Below are 20,847 nucleotides of genomic sequence, written 5' to 3'. Positions count from 1 at the left end.
TCTTTAAGAAATAGACCGTTTTATAAATTCAGAAACTCCTCTATGGCTGTCAAACAGCTAGGGAGGTTCTCTTCCTCGTTCCATGAGCTCCACCGAGTTAACTGAAGTGGCATGTATGTTTTCATTGGGGTATATCTACTAAATAGTGATTTGTTTAATTTTGGTGTGGAGGGTTCTTTAATGTGTAATATACACATGCAACTGAATGATGAAAGCATGTGTGAGACTACAACATTGAGATCTACAGAAAATAATGCAGAACACTCGAATTGGGCCAGTTTGCATGATAAGATGCCTCTTTCCCACAAGCTGCACTAGCGAAAGCCCTGCTTTTTTTTTTTTTGCATGCTCAAATATTTTTTTTTTTTCACAAAATAAATAAATGCTATTAGAATGTTGCACCATAAACCTGCCTCCTTAGCCAATGCCCCTCATGCCAGATGCAGTCTCAACCCCAACAGCACTGAGTGAGCAGCTTTTAATTCACATTATGGAAGCAGATAGTCAGATAAACTGCAAACAGGTAGTGATATCTTTACTATAGGTCTCCCTGAATGCCCTGTCCTAAACTTTGGTTTGTTCATATCACTCAGTATTGTCAGTGGCAGAACTATGTACATGCCTTTTTCACAAGGAAGTATTTTAATGGACTGAGATGGGGTATGGCTAAAGAGGTAGGTTTATGGTGCAGCATTCTGCAAAACATTTATTTTGTGCAAAAACTATAAAGATTTAAGCATACAAAACAATACAGCATATTAGTAAAGTTAAACCCCATCAAATGCATTGAAGTAGTATTAATGCTTACAGTGTCCATTTAAAGAGGGAAAAACTCTCACGCTAAGGAACATGGATTCATCCATAAGAAAAGGAGCCAAGGCAGGGAAAGGTGGTGTGTGAGGGGAGCAGACTAATAAAATTGCACTAGATCCCATACTTTCCCATGAGCTTTATTGCCAGATAGATGTGACAATAGAGGACTACGAGGTTTAACAATCTAACCCAAGTTGGACTGCAGGAGGAATCCTTAAAGCACATAAGCAGGACTTTTAAAACCCAATTCACTACTGCAAGCATCGAGGACTTTTCCTACATTGGTAATGTAGGCCTCCCATACCTGTCCTCACCTGAACATGTGCAAGCATGTACAAAGTCAGAATTTTCATATTTATAGGCCTACCCCGCTCCCATACCTTTTGGGTGCAAGAGGATGGCTTACCCGATGTCCAGGTCTGGCTTCTGTGTTTAAGGGGAACTATGGGATAGGGACTCAATTGTATTCCAAGCACTACAGTACCCTATAGTGCCCCCCTTACGATCTCATTAGGACAACCCCATAGGAAAGCATTGATTCAAGATTTGTATTCCAGGCACAATAGAATTCCTTTAAAATGTATAACAGCGTGTCTCTTTGTTGCTACAGTATTTCCACTGTTAGTGGATTAGTTGATCTACTGCCCAGGAATCACCTCTAGTAGCCATCTGGAGTGGCCAGTGGAGGTATCCCTAGGCTTTAATTTAAACACTGTATTTTCTCTGAAAAGACAGTGTTTACAGCAAAAAGCCTGAAGGAAATGATTTTACTCACCAGAATAAATACAATAAGTTGTAGTTGTTCTGGTGACTATAGTCTTTAACAAAAACAAGTGTGGGTTAGCCCAGGGCCCTCAGTCTATCGCTGCTGTCACATTAAACAGATTTTATAGGATATTGGTAATTTAGAAGTGTGAAGTCTGCTCAACAGACATAGTGGAAAAGACTAAACACCTGGAGGAGCAAGTACAGTGAATTCATATTACTAGTTTGCCTCATTTCTGATGACAGGTACATCGAAAGACAAAGTATACGACTGAGAACAATCAGTACTTACACATATTAAGCTGCCGTATAAAACTGGACAAGTTGTTGTGCTTAAAGTATTTGGGAAGGATTTCTTTTGAAAACCGCTGTTCATCCAAAATGCAAAAGTTCTGCCCATTCTGATAAGTAAAAAAAATAAAAAAACATTTTGAAATATTCAAAAACATTACATCTTCAGAAGAAATAATAAAATCAGAAACCTAGTTCTAATCTGTATAAACATTCTGCCAAAGAGAAAGATGTACTAAATTGAGAAAAAAAAAAAATTATATATATATATATATATATATAACATTTTTTAAAAGTTTTAACTATTAAGAAAGGTACCCTGAAAATTCTCCAGAACAGTTTGCATTCAAATGTACTGTGTTCACAAATAAATAAAATGGTAAGCATATAATTTGGAGGACTGTAGGAATATACATATATTCAAGTGTATCGTGCATTAAGTAATAATTAGAATTTTTTTTTTTTTATCAATTGTGACATATACAGAAAGTGCAGAACTGATGTACCATGATTAGTAGAGGTTGTTCAGCCCTATTAGAGCAACACCTCAATGTGATACAATGCAACATTTCAGCTTAGGACAAACTAGCAGTAGCACTGGTCCACCTTGACACCATGCTCCCTGTATGCTCCATTCTACATTGTAACAAACTCACTGGTCTCACATTGGAAAAAGAGAGAGAGTACTGAAACAAAATTTAACTGAGAAATTATTAAAGGGTTACTCCAACCACCAGGACAACTGCTTTTAGAAATGGCCATGGTGGTAGAAGTCTGCATATTCTGCTTGAAATACTGTACAAACGGAGATAATTGCACTTTTATGCACGGGGTTAGTTGCATCCCTGGCACTCTTCTCTGTGCTGACAAATGTTATTTCAGTGCAAAACATATGCCTGTTGTCGGAATACACTGCATGCTGGCGACAGATACAACCTTCTACCCTTGCAGCTAGTGCCTGCAAGGGGAAGCTTGAATGTGTCATCCCATTACTCCATTCAATATTAACTTATTATGTGTGAGTAATATATCTAAATTTTTTTTTTTATTTAAATATACCCCCACCTCCATTGTGCACCCCCAAACTCTTTCCCTACGAGAAGCATTTGATTGGACCTTGCAAGGTAGGCTGTGATGTCAATAAGGGTGTGGAAACCAGCGCAGTTTGCTACGCCCAGCACTGGATTCCTGGTAATTTCTGCAACAGTTTTTTTTTTTTTTTTTTTTAAATATAGGGGAGATCTATTAATGCCAAAGGGGTATTCTAAATTTAAAAAAAAAAAATTAACGAAAAATGGTTGGAGTAACACTTTAAGCTCTGCAATAACTGACAGTTGTGTGCATATTCTAGTGTGTTTTTTATGGTGATTGCAGCAGTTACGTGTCATCCTCAACTTTTAATTTGTTGTTTTGTGAATCCCATTATGATAATTATTTCTGTTTTAGCCAGAGGAGGTAGCGATGAGCATGAATGTTCTGACAATATACATTTAACAAGAATTTTGTCATGCCTGTACCTGCCAAATAACTTAGCATATGAGTGATGATAAATCCCAAACTGCAAAAGTATTACATGCAGCAGTATATGAACTGTTGTCTTTGAAAAACTAAAACCAGTTGTCCCTAGTCGTTTTAGGACCAAGCACATTTCAATGAGGGAGATATTTCCAATGGAATTATTTTTACAGAGATGTGCATGCCTCTAGCAAAACTGACCTATTATTTTCAATTAATTGCCAGATGGAAAGCCCAATTTATTTTATTTTGGTGACACAATACACTCAAATGTGATTTGCAAAACATAACTTTTTTTCATTGCATAATCAAAATCAGGACTTGACATTTTAACTCCTAAAGGTTGTACTCAAAGAGCTTTTAAAGACACTGCACTGCCGAAATATAAAATAAAAAAAACTATGTAGTAAATATAACCACTATGAAAACATGAATGCATTTAAATTATGCATCTTTTCACTGGGGGTATATCTAAAAACAACTTGGAAAAGCTGGAGATCTTGTTTGCAGCCTTTACAAGTCTTCCCTTTCTTGCAGCTCATTGAGATGTATTTGCAAGGCAAGTGCACTAGGCAACTTCCCGACTCTTGAGTTAAAAGGGATTCTATAGTGCAAGGAATACAAATCCACATTCCTTACACCATCGTTTCCCAATTGGGGTTCCGCCAAAAGTTTAAAAAAATAAAATGGCCGATGGTGGCAAGGGAGCAGTGGGCAGTGATCATCCCTGCTGAGCTACCTCACGTGCACAGCAATGATGCTGGAGCCAGAATATGACGTCACTCTGGCAACACCAAGAGGCGTGTGAGCGAGCAGAGCGGAGCAGGAATATCACTGCTCCCTCACCACCCTCATGCCAGCTGCTCAGAAGCCCCACTGGACCCCAGGGACTCCATGCCAGCACTCCTAAAGGTAGAGGGGCTGGGTGGAGTAAAATGTTAAAGGACCACTATAGTGCCAGGAAAACATACTAGTTTTCCTGGCTCTATAGGGTCCTTGGGTCCCCCTCACCCTCAGGGCCCCCCCTCCTGCCGGGCTCTCGGGTGAAGAAGGGGTTAATCCCCTCCTCCTTTTCCGTCATCCGCTGAATGCGCATGTGTGGCAAGAGCCACGTGCGCATTCAGCCAGTCTCATAGGAAAGCATTCTCAATCAGTCACAGAAAATCAGTGAGAAGGGCCTCTAGCAGCTGTCAATGAGACAGCCACTAGAGGCTGGATTAACCCTCATATAAACCACTGCTATGTTTACAGCAGGAAGGGTTAATCCTAGATGGACCTGGCACCCAGACCACTTCATTAAGCTGAAGTGGTCTGGGTGCCTATAGTGGTCCTTAAATAAATAAAAAAAAAAAATGTATGTGTGTTTGGTAGGGAGTTTGTATGTGTGTCTGTCAAAGAGTATATGTGTGTGTTTGTCAGTGAGAGTGAATGTGTGTTTGTCAGTGAGAATGTATATGTGTTTGTATGTGTTTCTGTAAAAGGGTATGTGTTTTTGTCAGTGAGTGTATGTGTGTCTGATTGTGTCAGTTTGTGTCAAGGTTTGTATATGTGTCACTGTGTGTATCGTATGTGCCAGTGTGTTTTATGTGCAAGTGTGTTTCTGTGGGTGCAAGTGTGTGTTTCTGTGGGTGCAAGTGTGTGTCAATGTGCATGTATCTGAGTGTCAGATATACACACACAGACATACTGACACAGAGATACACACACTGGCGCATACAAACACAGATATACACATACCGGCACTACAAACACAGATGCACACACTTTGAAACACTACATCAAAGGGTTCCACTGGAAGAATTAATTGGGAACCCCTGCCTTACACTATAGCTCCTCCTGTCGTATCGTACACCAGCAAAGCAGTTCCATCTGTCAGGAGCTGAAGATGGCACAAAGTCAACTGGCTCACCTTCAAGAAGAAAGCACTTCAGATTAGCAAGGTCACCATCAGGGAGCGGTATGTTCAAAAAAGTGAGATCTTTACATGTTAACACTGTGGACATGATTCTATCTCTTCAGCTGATCACCCTCTGAGTGGGCCCCTTCCTGGACGGCACTGATGAGCACAGATTTTGGGATGTGCAAGAGGACGAAAGGAACCACATGGCAACTTGCTTCAGCCACCTATTCTTATTAGAGCCCCGAGAAGCTGCACGTGGGTAGTAAAGCAGAAGTGAAGTGTGGATACAAAATACATGTAATAGACACACTTTCTGATGCAACCTCACAGGTAATATGTAAATTCCTCTCGCTCTCTCAAGGCACTACCATTCAAACTGAAATGGGAGTCTATACAGCAGAAAAGCCACTTGTTGAGTCTTCTCTTGTGTGTTTTTTGTACATTCCTCACATTACTGCAACATCCTACCTCTGCTATTGGCCTTACCTGTGAATGTTTCCCCAGGCAGGGCAGGCCCACATCACTGACATGCTGGCTTCACTGTCAGTGCTTCAGCATAAGAATAGATAAGGCATATCATTATGTGATTGTTTTGAGATAGTGATGGAATTACTAAATTAAGTTATTTAATCCTTTTTACCCACAATTAAATATGATGTTGATCAGTATGGTAACAGGGTCAACACATGGCTCCACTGGAAAGCGAGCAAAAAGCAAAATAAGGTCATATCAACAAATAATCTGATAAAGCTATATATATGAGGAGTATTTTATTATATTACCGAATTTAGCATTTTGTCCTTTAAAACCAGAATTCACTCCTTGCGCTATTTGCACTGTAACTTCAACAAGGATTATTACAATTATTTTGTTTTTTAGCACTAATTGTATATAACATAATAATTTTTTAAATATGTACAGACGTCCATACTCTGTTTAGGATGCAAAGCTCTTATCAATAAAAAGGTAACTATTCTTTCAGATACAATATTTGTATACAATGTAATTTCTGTCCGCTGGATATTTCCCTGACCTGCTTATAATAATCAGTGAGTATTATTCTGGAGAGCAGCTATATCCCTCTGTGAGATCATACTGATTGATATTATACTGAGATTAATGTTGTCCTGCCAAGGTTAGGGCATGTTATCCAGTTTACCCCATTACCCGCTGCCTGTGACGAAGTTACTAAGACACTCATGGAGCTCTGTAACAGGATAGCTGTGCACATTGGGCGAGATGCCGCACGTTACCCAGTTCCACGCGATGACGTCGGCATTGGTTGGGTCTTCCACCAGCGTCCACAGCTTGACGAGAAACGCCGGGACCGTGGGGTTAGCGGGAGAGGCGGAGGGCTCCTTCATTGCCAGACCGGGGGATTCGGGAAACACTCTGTAACACGGCGACCTACTGATCACAGCGAGCGGCACGCCCACTCAGTGCTCAGTAATGGCTTACCAAAACACGGAATAACCCACTTCCGCCAGGAGAACGGGGAGCTGCTCGCTGATTGGCTGCACCCACTAACCAAATGAAACGTCCAGCCCCCTTTCCTTTGCTATTTCCGCTGACAGCACACCATGCTGGGATACTGTGACAACGTCAACAAACAGAGCCAGTCACTAAGTAGAGATACTCACTAAATAAGGACTGTTTACTAAACAGAGCTGGTCACTAAGGAGAGTTACTGAACAAAACTAGGGACTAAGGGAACAGCTAGTTACTGAACAGAGCTAGTGACTAAGGGAATAGCTAGTTACTGAACAAAACTAGTGACTAAGGGAACAGAGCTAGTCACTGAACAAAATCAATGACTAAGGGAATAGAGCTAGTCACTGAACAAAACTAATGACTAAGGGAACAGCTAGTTACTGAACAAAACTAGTGACTAAGGGAACAGCTAGTTACTGAACAAAACTAGTGCCTAAGGGAACAGCTAGTTACTGAACAAAGCTAGTGACTGAGGGAACAGAGCTAGTCGCTGAACAAAGCTAGTGACTAAGAGAACAGAGCTAGTCGCTGAACAAAACTAGTGACTAAGGGAACAGAGCTAGTCGCTGAACAAAACTAGTGACTAAGGGAACAGCTAATCACTGAACAGAGCTAGTCGCTGGACAAAACTAGTGACCAAGGGAACTAGTCGCTGAAAAAACTAGTGACTAATGGAACAGAGCTAGTCGCTGAACAAAATTAGTGACTAAGGGAACAGAGCTAGTCGCTGAACAAAACTAGTGACTAAGGGAACAGCTAATCACTGAACAAAGCTAGTGACTAAGGGAACAGAGCTAGTCGCTGGACAAAACTAGTGACTAAGGGAACTAGTCGCTGAAAAAACTAGTGACTAATGGAACAGAGCTAGTCGCTGAACAAAATTAGTGACTAAGGGAACAGAGCTAGTCGCTGAACAAAACTAGTGACTAAGGGAACAGCTAATCAATGAACAAAGCTAGTGACTAAGGGAACAGAGCTAGTCGCTGGACAAAACTAGTGACTAATGGAACAGAGCTAGTCGCTGAACAAAATTAGTGACTAAGGGAACAGCTAGTCGCTGAACAAAATTAGTGACTAAGGGAACAGCTAGTCGCTGAACAAAATTAGTGACTAAGGGAACAGAGCTAGTCGCTGAACACAACTAGTGACTAAGGGAACAGAGCTAGTCTAGTCGCTGAACAAAGCTAGTGACTAAGGGAACAGAGCTAGTTGCTAAAGAAAACTTATTTTTTTGCATTTTTCACACACGAACGAATATTAACGCAAATTTTGGCCAGTGTTTGTGACTACACCCTGTTCCAAATTATTATGCAAATTCTATTTAACCCCTTAAGACCGCAGCCAAATGCACAAGTTGTGATCCAAAAAAAATGTAAACAAACCACAGAATTTTACTATATGTCTGTTCAACAATAATTTACCTCTTTCACACTAAGTGCACCCACACTTATTATATATCATTTTGTTCAGGGGAAACAGGGCTTTCATTTAATATCAAACATATATGGAACTCCATTTTATATGAATAAAATCTAAAAAACTTGAAAAAATTATGAAATCTTGTTATTTTTCAATTTCAGCATGGCAATTTAACTGTTAATGTCAGAATACTGTTCGGTTTTCCTGCAATAAAACATACATATTTGTATTCAGAAATGTCTCACGAGTAAAACAGTACCCCCCATGTATAGGTTTTCTGGGGTTTTGGAAAGTTACAGGGTCAAATATACGACTTGTCCATTATTTTATTTTCTGCATAGAAATTTGACAGATTGGTTTGAGTGACCTAGGTTGCCTTTTAGACCGTATGGCAGCCCAGAAATGAAAATTACCCCCATCATGGCATACCATTTGAAAAAGTAGACATCCCAGGGTATTCAAAATGGGGTATGGCCAGTCTTTTGTAGTAGCCACTTGGGCACAAACCCTAGCCAAAGTTAGCGTTTTTTTTTTTTTTACATAAAATCTGTACTTTCACTGATAATATTATTGTTAGTATATAGTTTACTGCCCTGAAACACTCCTAGTTCTGCTCAGTGATGTCTCACGAGTGCCATGGTACCCCCCATGTATAGGTTTTATGGAGTTTTGGAAAGTTTCAGGGTCATATATATGGCTTATCCATTTATGCTTTTTCACCTTGAAATTTGTCAGATTAGTTTGCAGTGTCCAGGCTGCCTTTGAGACCATATGGCAGCCAAGAAATGAAAATTACCCCCATCATGGCATACCATTTGAAAAAGTAGACATCCCAGGGTATTCAAAATGGGGTATGCCCAGTCTTTTGTAGTAGCCACTTGGGCACAAACCCTAGCCAAATTTAGTGTTTGGTTTGTTTTTTTGCATTTGTCACATAAAATCTGTACTTACACTGATAATATTATTGTTAGTATATAGTCTACTGCCCTGAAACATTCCTAGTTCTGCTCAGTGAGGTCTCACGAGCGCCATGGTACCCCCCGTGTATAGGTTTTATGGGGTTTTGGAAAGTTTCAGGGTCATATATACGGCTTATTCATTTATGCTTTTTCACCTTGAAATTTGTCAGATTAGTTTGCAGTGTCCAGGCTGCCTTTGAGACCGTATGGCAGCCAACAAATGAAAATTACCCCCATCATGGCATACCATTTGAAAAAGTAGACATCCCAGGGTATTCAAAATGGGGTATGCACAGTCTTTTCTAGTAGCCACTTGGGCACAAACCCTAGCCAAATTTAGTGTGTGTTTGTTTTTTTTGCATTTTTCACATAAAATCTGTACTTTCACTGATAATATTATTGTTAGTATATAGTTTACTGCCCTGAAACACTCCTAGTTCTGCTCAGTGATGTCTCACGAGTGCCATGGTACCCCCCATGTATAGGTTTTATGGAGTTTTGGAAAGTTTCAGGGTCATATATATGGCTTATCCATTTATGCTTTTTCACCTTGAAATTTGTCAGATTAGTTTGCAGTGTCCAGGCTGCCTTTGAGACCATATGGCAGCCAAGAAATGAAAATTACCCCCATCATGGCATACCATTTGAAAAAGTAGACATCCCAGGGTATTCAAAATGGGGTATGCCCAGTCTTTTGTAGTAGCCACTTGGGCACAAACCCTAGCCAAATTTAGTGTTTGGTTTGTTTTTTTGCATTTGTCACATAAAATCTGTACTTACACTGATAATATTATTGTTAGTATATAGTCTACTGCCCTGAAACATTCCTAGTTCTGCTCAGTGAGGTCTCACGAGCGCCATGGTACCCCCCGTGTATAGGTTTTATGGGGTTTTGGAAAGTTTCAGGGTCATATATACGGCTTATTCATTTATGCTTTTTCACCTTGAAATTTGTCAGATTAGTTTGCAGTGTCCAGGCTGCCTTTGAGACCGTATGGCAGCCAACAAATGAAAATTACCCCCATCATGGCATACCATTTGAAAAAGTAGACATCCCAGGGTATTCAAAATGGGGTATGCACAGTCTTTTCTAGTAGCCACTTGGGCACAAACCCTAGCCAAATTTAGTGTGTGTTTGTTTTTTTTGCATTTTTCACATAAAATCTGTACTTTCACTGATAATATTATTGTTAGTATATAGTTTACTGCCCTGAAACACTCCTAGTTCTGCTCAGTGATGTCTCACGAGTGCCATGGTACCCCCCATGTATAGGTTTTATGGAGTTTTGGAAAGTTTCAGGGTCATATATATGGCTTATCCATTTATGCTTTTTCACCTTGAAATTTGTCAGATTAGTTTGCAGTGTCCAGGCTGCCTTTGAGACCATATGGCAGCCAAGAAATGAAAATTACCCCCATCATGGCATACCATTTGAAAAAGTAGACATCCCAGGGTATTCAAAATGGGGTATGCACAGTCTTTTCTAGTAGCCACTTGGGCACAAACCCTAGCCAAATTTAGTGTGTGTTTGTTTTTTTTGCATTTTTCACATAAAATCTGTACTTTCACTGATAATATTATTGTTAGTATATAGTTTACTGCCCTGAAACACTCCTAGTTCTGCTCAGTGAGGTCTCACGAGCGCCATGGTACCCCTCATGTATAGGTTTTATGGGGTTTTGGAAAGTTTCAGGGTCATATATACGGCTTATCCATTTATGCTTTTTCACCTTGAAATTTGTCAGATTAGTTTGCAGTGTCCAGGCTGCCTTTGAGACCGCATGGCAGCCAAGAAATGAAAATTACCCCCATCATGGCATACCATTTGAAAAGTAGACATCCCAGGGTATTCAAAATGGGGTATGCCCGGGGGGGCGGAGCCGGACCGCCGGCGGGATCAGACGCGTCTGTCTGAGCTCCCGCTTTGGGGCCGGGAAAACGGCGCAAACTGGAAGCAAAACCTCCCTAACCACCCGCAACAACACCCACCTTGATCCCCAGATCCCGAGGTACGAGGGGATACCCTTCAAGCTGCCTTCAGTAACCCGACTAAGGCCCGAGGCGTGAGGAGCTTGAGCCGGGACGAGACGGCCGCTCTCCCGGGTCTCCGGCCGGGGTCCGGCGCCCCCCCCCCCCTCTGGACCGGGGGGGTCATCCCGGTCTGCACACACACGCAGAGTCTCATGTCAAGTCACGACACGCGGGGCAGAAAACCACTACCCTGCTACAGAAAACATCTCCGGCGGAATTCCCCAAAATGGCCGCCGCACGCCAGCCACATGTGCGCCCTACCGCAGGAGCAACTACCCAGTGCATCGGATACACTCATGTGGGCAACATCAAGCTCAACACCCCGATTGACACCAACCCTCAGAGGCAGGATCGACACAACGGGAGCCCAGGAGACTCCAACGAGGAACCCTCTGCCTGCTACGCCCGCTATGCCGGACACTCACTCCATACTGCACATCAACAACGGGGCAAGATCCTCGTGCGGGGCGGCAAGCACACCATGCGAGCCAAAATGCATACCTGAGACAGAGATCTATAGCGATGTTCAGCGGCGTCTGGATGCAGCTTTTGCCCGATTCTGGCTCAGAGCGGCTGCAAGCAACTCAGGTTAGCCTGCAAACCCTACCGGATACGAATAAGCTGAACCGAGCCCACGAGGAGCGGAGAAAGACGCCACCGCAAAGGCAGACGGAACGCAAGTCCGGAGCTGGTAAAGGGGGGGGAAGAGGCGCTCTACTGCGGGCAATGCAACCACCCCCAAGCTAGCCACACCAGCACACAGCCCGCCCAGGCTAAGGGCTGCGAGGAAACTGCCCCTGCAGCGTCGACCACCATGCAGGTCTGACGATGCCTCCCTCTGCATGGGCCTGGGGCTGGAGGGGGTCCTCGCAACTGCTGCTCCAACATATTTTCCCTTCCCGACCCGGATGAAAATAGGGGCTGAATGCGGACATGCTACACTCTTTAACTCTCTCCTCATTTTATTTTATTCCTAAATGTTTAATAGATGTAATGCTAAGCTTCTAATTATTGTCTTTAACGCAGCCTATGTTGGCTAATATTGAAAATCTGAGCACTAGAGAGGGTGACGGAGAATGATAGACCGCACAAGCACTATGATTAGCAGGCACTGCAAAGCCTCATTCGAGCTTACTATTTAGGCCATAACCGTTAACCAATTCTCTGCCATACTTATTATATTGTTGAATGGTTACAGAACCAGAGTTTCCCAATGCCAGCAACTCAACTCATACCTAAATATAGCATGTCAATTGCTTCACTAACTGACGCATGGAGCTTATACCTACACCCAATCTCAATATATGTTTGTCTCGCTCCATACCCGTAAACTTATCTATGCCCTACAATTACTACTAGTATTGTGCACTGCGCTGGTGGGCTTGATTAATCTTCATCTTACTCTCGAATTTAGGTAGTATTCACATTCCAGTCTTAGCTTCCCTAATTCAGAATACATATTCCTCTATAATAACTGTTTTCACCTAGCTACTCTGATAAGGCGATTTACTTTACCCTAAAAAATGAAGCAGATATTCATGGGGGAATATACAAAGTTGTTACTCGTTGTATTCTTGCGTATGTTAACGAATATATACCTCCTTTTCTTCCTTTCAAAAAAAAAAACAAAAAAAAAAAAACAAAAAAAAAAATGGGGTATGCCCAGTCTTTTCTAGTAGCCACTTGGGCACAAACCCTAGCCAAATTTAGTGTTTGTTTTTTTTTTTTGCATTTTACACATAAAATCTGTACTTTCACTGATAATATTATTGTTAGTATATAGTTTACGGCCCTGAAACACTCCTAGTTCTGCTCAGTGAGGTCTCACGAGCGCCATGGTACCCCCCATGTATAGGTTTTATGGGGTTTTGGAAAGTTTCAGGGTCATATATACGGCTTATCCATTTATGCTTTTTCACCTTGAAATTTGTCAGATTAGTTTGCAGTGTCCAGGCTGCCTTTGAGACCGTATGGCAGCCAACAAATGAAAATTACCCCCATCATGGCATACCATTTGAAAAAGTAGACATCCCAGGGTATTCAAAATGGGGTATGCCCAGTCTTTTCTAGTAGCCACTTGGGCACAAACCCTAGCCAAATTTAGTGTTTTTATTTTTATTTTTGCATTTTTCACATAAAATCTGTACTTTCACTGATAATATTATTGTTAGTATATAGTTTACTGCCCTGAAACACTCCTAGTTCTGCTCAGTGAGGTCTCACGAGCGCCATGGTACCCCCCATGTATAGGTTTTATGGTGTTTTGGAAAGTTACACGGTCATATATACGGCTTATCCATTAAGCTTTATTACATTGAAATTTGGAAAAGTGATTTTCTGGGCCTATATCGCATTTGAGAGAGCATGGCAGCCTGGGTAATAACATTTCCACTATTATGGCATACCATTTTCAAAAGTAGGCAACCCAGAGTATAAGAAATGGTGCATTGCAAGATGTTTGGTCTAACCACTTTATCAGAAATGAAGGGCCCACATAGGGGTTATAGCTTTATTTGTGCTTTTTCACGCACATGAACTCCATTTTCACAGGACATTTCATATTCCTGATATGAGTTATTGCAACAAAGCCTCACTATTTGTATTTAACATTGTCTCCTGAATGTAACAGTACCCCCATGTACTATATTCTCTGTTTTGGGGGGGAAGTCATGGGGACAAAAATATTAGATGTCCTTTTCAAAGTTGGCAATTTAACAAAGTGATTTTCTGGGTCTATCTCGCCTTTGAGAGAGCATGGCAGCCTGGGTAATAACATTTCCACTATTATGGCATACCATTTTCAAAAGAAGGCAACCCAGAGTATAAGAAATGGTGCATTGCAAGATGTTTGGTCTAACCACTTTATCAGAAATGAAGGGCCCACATAGCGGTTATAGCTTTATTTGTGCTTTTTCACACACACATGAACTCCATTTTCACAGGACATTTCATATTCCTGATATGAGTTATTGCAACAAAGCCTCACTATTTGTATTTAACATTGTCTCCTGAATGTAACAGTACCCCCATGTACTAGATTCTCTGTTTTGGGGGGGGAAGTCATGGGGACAAAAATATTAGATGTCCTTTTCAAAGTTGGCAATTTAACAAAGTGATTTTCTGGGTCTATCTCGCCTTTGAGAGAGCATGGCAGCCTGGGTAATAACATTTCCACTATTATGGCATACCATTTTCAAAAGAAGGCAACCCAGAGTATAACAAATGGAATAATTTGAGATGTTTGGTCTAGCCATTTTAACAGAAATGCTGGGCCCATGTAGCGATTTCTACTTTGATTTTTGTCTTTTTAATCAGATAAATAGCATTTTCACTGGAAATGTCATAATACAGATATTAGTCAGTGCACTAGAGACTTGGTATTTTGATTTAACACTGTCTTCTGAATATAACGGTACCCCCACGTACTATTATTTCAGATTTTACTGATAAGTCACAGGGCGAAATATATTAGATGCCCTTTCAGCTTGTAAGTTTGCCAATATTATTTTCTGGGCCTATGTAGCTTTTCAGAGAGTATGGCAGCCTGGGTAATAACATTCCCACCGTTATGGCAAACCATTTTCAAAAGTAGGCACCCCAGAGTATAACAAATGGCATAATTTGAGATGTTAGGTCTAGCCATTTTAACAGAAATGCTGGGCCCATGTAGCGATTTCTACTTTGATTTTTGTCTTTTTAATCAGATAAATAGCATTTTCACTGGAAATGTCATAATCCTGATATTAGTTAGTGCACTAGAGACTTAGTATTTTGATTTAACACTGTCTTTTGAATATAACAGTACCTACATGTACCATGTTTCCAGGTTTTTATTATATCACATGAATAGAACAGTACCCCACATACACTTTGATCTGAAGGCAGAGAGAGGCAGATAGATCTTTGATATCACATAGAGAGTCACTGTGTGAAAAGTTTGAGAAGTAAAAAAAAGAAAAAAAAAAAAACTATTTTTTGTAACCCTTTCAGTGCTAATCACAGCATTAACCCTGTGATCAGTTTTTTATTTGGAAGTCACATTTCAAGTACTACAAATGTAGTATTTTGAGTTGTTTGGTGTAGCCACTTTAGAATGGCTAGCGTAAACAGGGACAGGCCAAGGTCAGGGGAATCCAGAATTCAGAGTAGTCGGTAAAACAAGCCAATGGGTCGGTACAGGCAGCTAACAAAGCGTAGTCAGGACAAGCCGAGGTCAGAAATCCAGGTAAATCAAGCAAACAAACTGCCAAAGTCCCATACAGAGTGATTCAGAAATTCAGCTCTGTATGGTAGACTTTGAAACAGTCTGTTATGCAGAGGGCGGGTAGAGATGGGCAGGTTGGACAATAAAAACTGGAGTCCTTTCGGACTCCTTTCTTGTAGCATACACGGCACTTTCTTTGGGGAGCTTTTTTACTAGGGGTGGATGGGATTCGGGAAGGGAAGTGTTTGCCACAAAGTCTTTGGAGATCTCCTGATTCCAAAGTGGGATTGGGGGGCTGGGTAAATAACATACGGGACAAAATGCTTAATGTGAATTCGAGGAAAGGGCAGGGCCTACCTATGACCTCTTTTGTATAGAGGACATAGGCATTGAAAATTGCAATCTGGCTCACGTAGATTGCAATTTTCTTGTACCAGGTCCTAGTTTTTCGGTTCACCAGATAGGGCTGTATGCATTGGTCAGCCAAGTCTACTCCCCCCATAAACTTGCTGTAGTCTACAATGCACTTCGCCTTTTCCAGATGCTCAGTGCTACCTCTCACAGACACTGGCACTGTACTTTCGTCATGCATCGTAGACAGCATGTATACATCTTTCCTATCTCTGAAGCGAAGAGTGTCAGGATCGGGACAGGGATCCAACACGCAGAGTACAAACAGTAGAAGTTACGTATACCGGACCTTAGAATGGCCGGACTAACGTAAGGAGTAAGCAAAGAATGGTCTAGAGACAAGCCGAGGTCGAGGGAACGAGAGAGCAGGTAAACGAGAGACAAGCCGGGTCAAAAGGTAATAGAGGTAAGCAGGGTAGAAATAATACGAGCCGGGTCAGAACCAAAGAGACAAATAGAAATAATAGCGCTGAGTGACTAGACTAGCTAGGACCACGACAGGGCAATGAACCAATACACAAAACCTTATTTTATACCCTGGTTCTAAATAGATGATCACAACCCCGACGAGTCCTGATTCGTGCTCAGGACTTGATTGACAGGTCGGAACGGATAGTCGTCATGACGTCGGCTACTAGAGCCGCGTCATAAAAGGAGGCGGATCAGAGGCGTCCGGCGTGTAAACGGCCGAGAGGACTGCGAGGAACGAGTGAGTCAGCCCCTCTGAGAGGGCGGAATTCTAAGTGTCTCACCTCCTCTGAGGTAGAGACAACAGGTACCCTGACAAAGAGCAAGCAACTCATCCTGGCGGAGAGCTGAAGAGGAACCTCTACTGCTTCTGCCACTTGCCAGGGCTTGGGGGAAACCCCTGCAATTCTTCCTCACTGTGCCACAGGCTAGGGTTTCAAAACAATATAAATTTTTAAATAATTCTATACTGGTATAATAATTGTCAACCCATAGCCTATATCCCTTATTCAACAAGGGAAGGATTAGATCCCAAACAATCTTGCCACTTGTACCCACAGAATCAGGGCATCCTGGTGGGTCAAGATGGCTATCCTTCCCCTGGTAAATGCGAAACGCCCATGTGTAACCAGTACAGGATTCACATAATTTATAAAATTTAACGCCATATCGGGACCGCTTCGATGGAATATATTGCTTAAATAGCAGTCGACCTTTAAATTTCATAAGGGACTAGTCAATTGAAATATCTTTATCGGGGACATAATTTTCAGAAAATTTGTCTGACAGGAGTTGAATAAAGGGCCGAATTTTATATAGCCTGTCAAACAGTGGGTCGTTTGTAGGTGGACACAGCGAGTTATCATTAAAATGAAGGAATCGCAGCAGTTGCAGGTAGCGATCCCTCAACATAACCTCAGGGAAAAGAGGTGTAGCCAGGATACGTTGCTTGCTCCAGTAGGACCTGATACTGGGCTTTTTTACAATACCCATCATTAGGGTTAAAGCCCAAAACCGCTTCATCTCTGCGACATCCGTGGGTCTCCACATATTCCTGCGACCATGATGGGACCCCGGATGTGCAGAGAGATACTGCATAGCAAACAAATTCGTTTGCTGAGCCATGAGCTCAAATATATCGTCTGACATAAAGAGCTCAAAAAAACGAATTGGCTCGCAGTCGTCCACTGTTACAGTGATGCCAGGTGTAACAGTGAACGGCGGTATTTCTGGGGCCATCATATTTGGAGGCACCCAGTCTCTGCCTGGCATTGGGCTTGCTGAGCGTCCTCTTGTGAGTGGTGGTGGGGCACCATCACTTGAGGTCTCACTCAGAGGCTCAATGTCAGAGGCAGTGATAGTGTCACTGTCTTGCAGAGTGTCACTATCACTGCCTGCCAGAATGTCATACGCCTCCTCGGCTGAGTAGCGACGTGCCATTCTAGGGGGACAAATTAATTCATTTATATACTAAAGTGGGTAATTAATTATCTACCTGCCTAACACCTACTACCCGCCCTCAAAAAATAATATAAATGTACTGATCACAGTATAGGCAGCTGCAATCAGTACACTGAAAGGGTTATTTTCAGATCTATAAAAATAACCCTAAAAAAAAGTCAGTCTGATCAGAGAGCCCTCTGATCACAGTGATCACTGATACAGTACTGTACAGCAGATAAACTGTACAGTTTAGTGATCACAGCAGCGGGGAAAGGGTTAAGGGAGATTTGGGTTGCTGCGACTGACACAAAGGGTCAAAAAAAATTAGAAATCATTTTTTTGACCCAAAAATTTTTTTCAAACTGAAAGGGTTATTTTTTGATCTGTAAAAATAACCCTAAAAAAGGTCAGTCTGATCAGAGAGCCCTCTGATCACAGTGATCACTGATACAGTACTGTACAGCAGATATACTGTACAGTATAGTGATCACGGCAGCGGGGAAAGGGTAATGGAGATTTGGGTTGCTGCGACTGACACAAAGGGTCAAAAAAAATTAGAAATAATTTTTTTGACCCAAAAAAGTTTTTAAAACTGAAAGGGTTATTTTTTGATCTGTAAAAATAACCCTAAAAAGGTCAGTCTGATCAGAGAGCCCTCTGATCACAGTGATCACTGATACAGTACTGTACAGCAGATATACTGTACAGTATAGTGATCACGGCAGCGGGGAAAGGGTAATGGAGATTTGGGTTGCTGCGACTGACACAAAGGGTCAAAAAAAATTAGAAATCATTTTTTTGACCCAAAAAAGTTTTTAAAACTGAAAGGGTTATTTTTTGATCTGTAAAAATAACCCTAAAAAGGTCAGTCTGATCAGAGAGCCCTCTGATCACAGTGATCACTGATACAGTACTGTACAGCAGATATACTGTACAGTATAGTGATCATGGCAGCGGGGAAAGGGTAATGGAGATTTGGGTTGCTGCGACTGACACAAAGGATCAAAAAAAATTAGAAATAATTTTTTTTTTGATCCAAAAAAATAATAAAATAAATACCCTAATCAGGTTGATCACAGTAATATGCTGTGATCAGCACTGAAAGGGTTAAATAAAATATAAATTTTTAAACTTAATTTTTTTTTAAACTTTCTTTTTCCACAGGAGCTGCAAAAACCACGATCTCTCTGCCTCTCTCTCTCAGATCGAAGTGAGGTGAGGAGAAGGGCAGAGACAATGTGTCAGCCAGTGATCTGAGATCATTGGCTGACACATACTAACAGTGATCACAGTGACTGGCTGTCACTGTGATCACCTCCTACAGATCGCGGTAATTGGCCACAGGGGGAGTGCCTGGGAGGTACAGGCATGCCCCCCACCGCGATCTGTAGGGGGCTAATGGCTGCAGTTACATGTGTCAGCCAATAGGCTGACACATAGTAACACTGATCGCACTGACAGGCTATGGCAGCCTGTCAGTGTGATCTGATTGCAGCCGGACAGTGCAGATCGCGGTCACTGACCCCAGGGAGGCTGCCTGGGGGGCCAGGCATGTCCCCCGACCGCGATCTGCTGCAGGAGAATGCGGCCGGCTCCATGTGTCAGCCGATTTCAAATGGGCTGACACATGGTAAATACCGATCGCAGTGACAGCCTGTCACTGCGATCAGAAGCTGCAGACCGCGGTCCCCAGGCACAGGGGGGCTGCCTGGGGGGCCAGGCATGCCCCCCGACCGCGATCTGCAGCGGCCATGTGCCGCCGGCCACGTGGGGGGTAAGACCGCACAGGACATACTATGCCGTCCTGCGGCGTTTAGAGCCGGCCAATTAAGGACGGCATAGTACGTCCTGCGGTCTTAAGGGGTTAAGTTTCACAAAGATTAAATATTTTGTTTTTCAGTTTAACTCATGGATGGCATTGTGTCTCAGGGCTCTTTTGATCACTGAAAACAATCTCGGACACCTGTGATAATTAGATTGCCAGGTGAGCCCAATTTATGAAAAACTACTAAAGGAGGATGTTCCACTCTATTAAGCAGAGAACCATTTTAATGCAATATGGGGAATAAAAAGGATCTCCCTGCTGCCGAAAAGAGTGAAATAGTTCAATGCCTTTGATGTGGTATGAAAACATTAGATATTTCACGAAACCTTAAGCGTGATCATTGCACTATTAAGGGATTTGTGGCTGATTCAGAGCACAGACGGGTTCGTGCTGATAAAGGCACATTGAGGAAGATTTCTGCCAGATCCATGCATCGGATCAAGAGAGCAGCTGTTAAAATACCATTACATAGCAGCAACAGATATTTAAAGCTTCTGGTGCCTCTGGAGTCCCACGAACATCAAGGTGTAGAGTCCTCCAGAATCTTGCAACTGTGCATAAACCTTCTATTCGGCCACCACTAACCAATGCTCACAAGCAGAAACGGCTGCATTGGGCAGAAAAATACATGAAGACTAATTTTCAAACAGTCTTGTTCACTGATGAGTGCCGTGCAACCCTGGATGGTCCAGAAGGATGGAGTAGTGGATGGTTGGTGGACGGCCACCCTGTTCCATCAAGGCTGCGACGTCAGCAAGGCGGTGGTGGAGTCATGTTTTGGGCTGGAATCATGAGAAGAGAGCTTGTCGGCCCCTTTAGTGTCCCCGAAGGTGTAAAGATAACCTCTGCAAAGTATGTGCAGTTTCTGACTGACGACTTACTTCCCTGGTACAGAAGGAAAAACTATGCTTTCTGTAATAAAATCATCTTCATGCATGACAATGCACCATCTCATGCTGCAAAGAATACCTCTGCATCAATGGCTGCTATGGGGATAAAAAGAGAGAAAGTCATAGTGTGGCCTCCATCCTCCCCTGACCTCAATCCTATTGAGAACCTTTGGAGCATCGTCAAGCAAAAGATCTATGAGGATGGGAGGCAGTTTACATCCAAACAGTAGCTCTGGGAGGCTATTCTGACATCTTGCAAACAAATTCATGCAGAAACTGTCCAAAAACAAGTTCAATGGATGCAAGACTTGTGAGGCTGCTATCAAATAAGGGGTCCTATGTTAAAATGTAACGTGACCTGTTAAAATGTTAAAATGTTGTTATAAGTTTGATTGAAATAGCTTTTGATTTCAGTAAATAT

At 42.1% G+C, this 20,847-nt stretch overlaps 1 protein-coding gene across 1 annotated transcript in view; it reads right to left on the bottom strand.

Annotated features, from left to right (window-relative positions):
• The window catches only part of LOC134572878 (heat shock factor protein 3-like), a 96,292-nt gene extending 89,541 nt beyond the window's left edge, over window positions 1-6,751 (bottom strand). Inside the window, exons 1-2 of the mRNA XM_063432157.1 lie at window positions 6,538-6,751; window positions 1,871-1,979 (exon numbers count right to left, since the gene is read on the bottom strand). Coding sequence (XP_063288227.1) covers window positions 1,871-1,979; window positions 6,538-6,648 — 220 coding nt within the window. The 5' untranslated portion in view covers window positions 6,649-6,751. The remainder of the gene's footprint in view (window positions 1-1,870; window positions 1,980-6,537) is intronic.
• Window positions 6,752-20,847: the final 14,096 nt, after the last annotated feature.

This window comes from Pelobates fuscus, chromosome 9 (assembly GCF_036172605.1).
Source record: "Pelobates fuscus isolate aPelFus1 chromosome 9, aPelFus1.pri, whole genome shotgun sequence".
Classification (NCBI taxonomy): Eukaryota; Metazoa; Chordata; class Amphibia; order Anura; family Pelobatidae; genus Pelobates; species Pelobates fuscus.
Note: the sequence above shows the minus strand (reverse complement) of the source record. Positions and strands in the feature narration are given on the sequence as shown.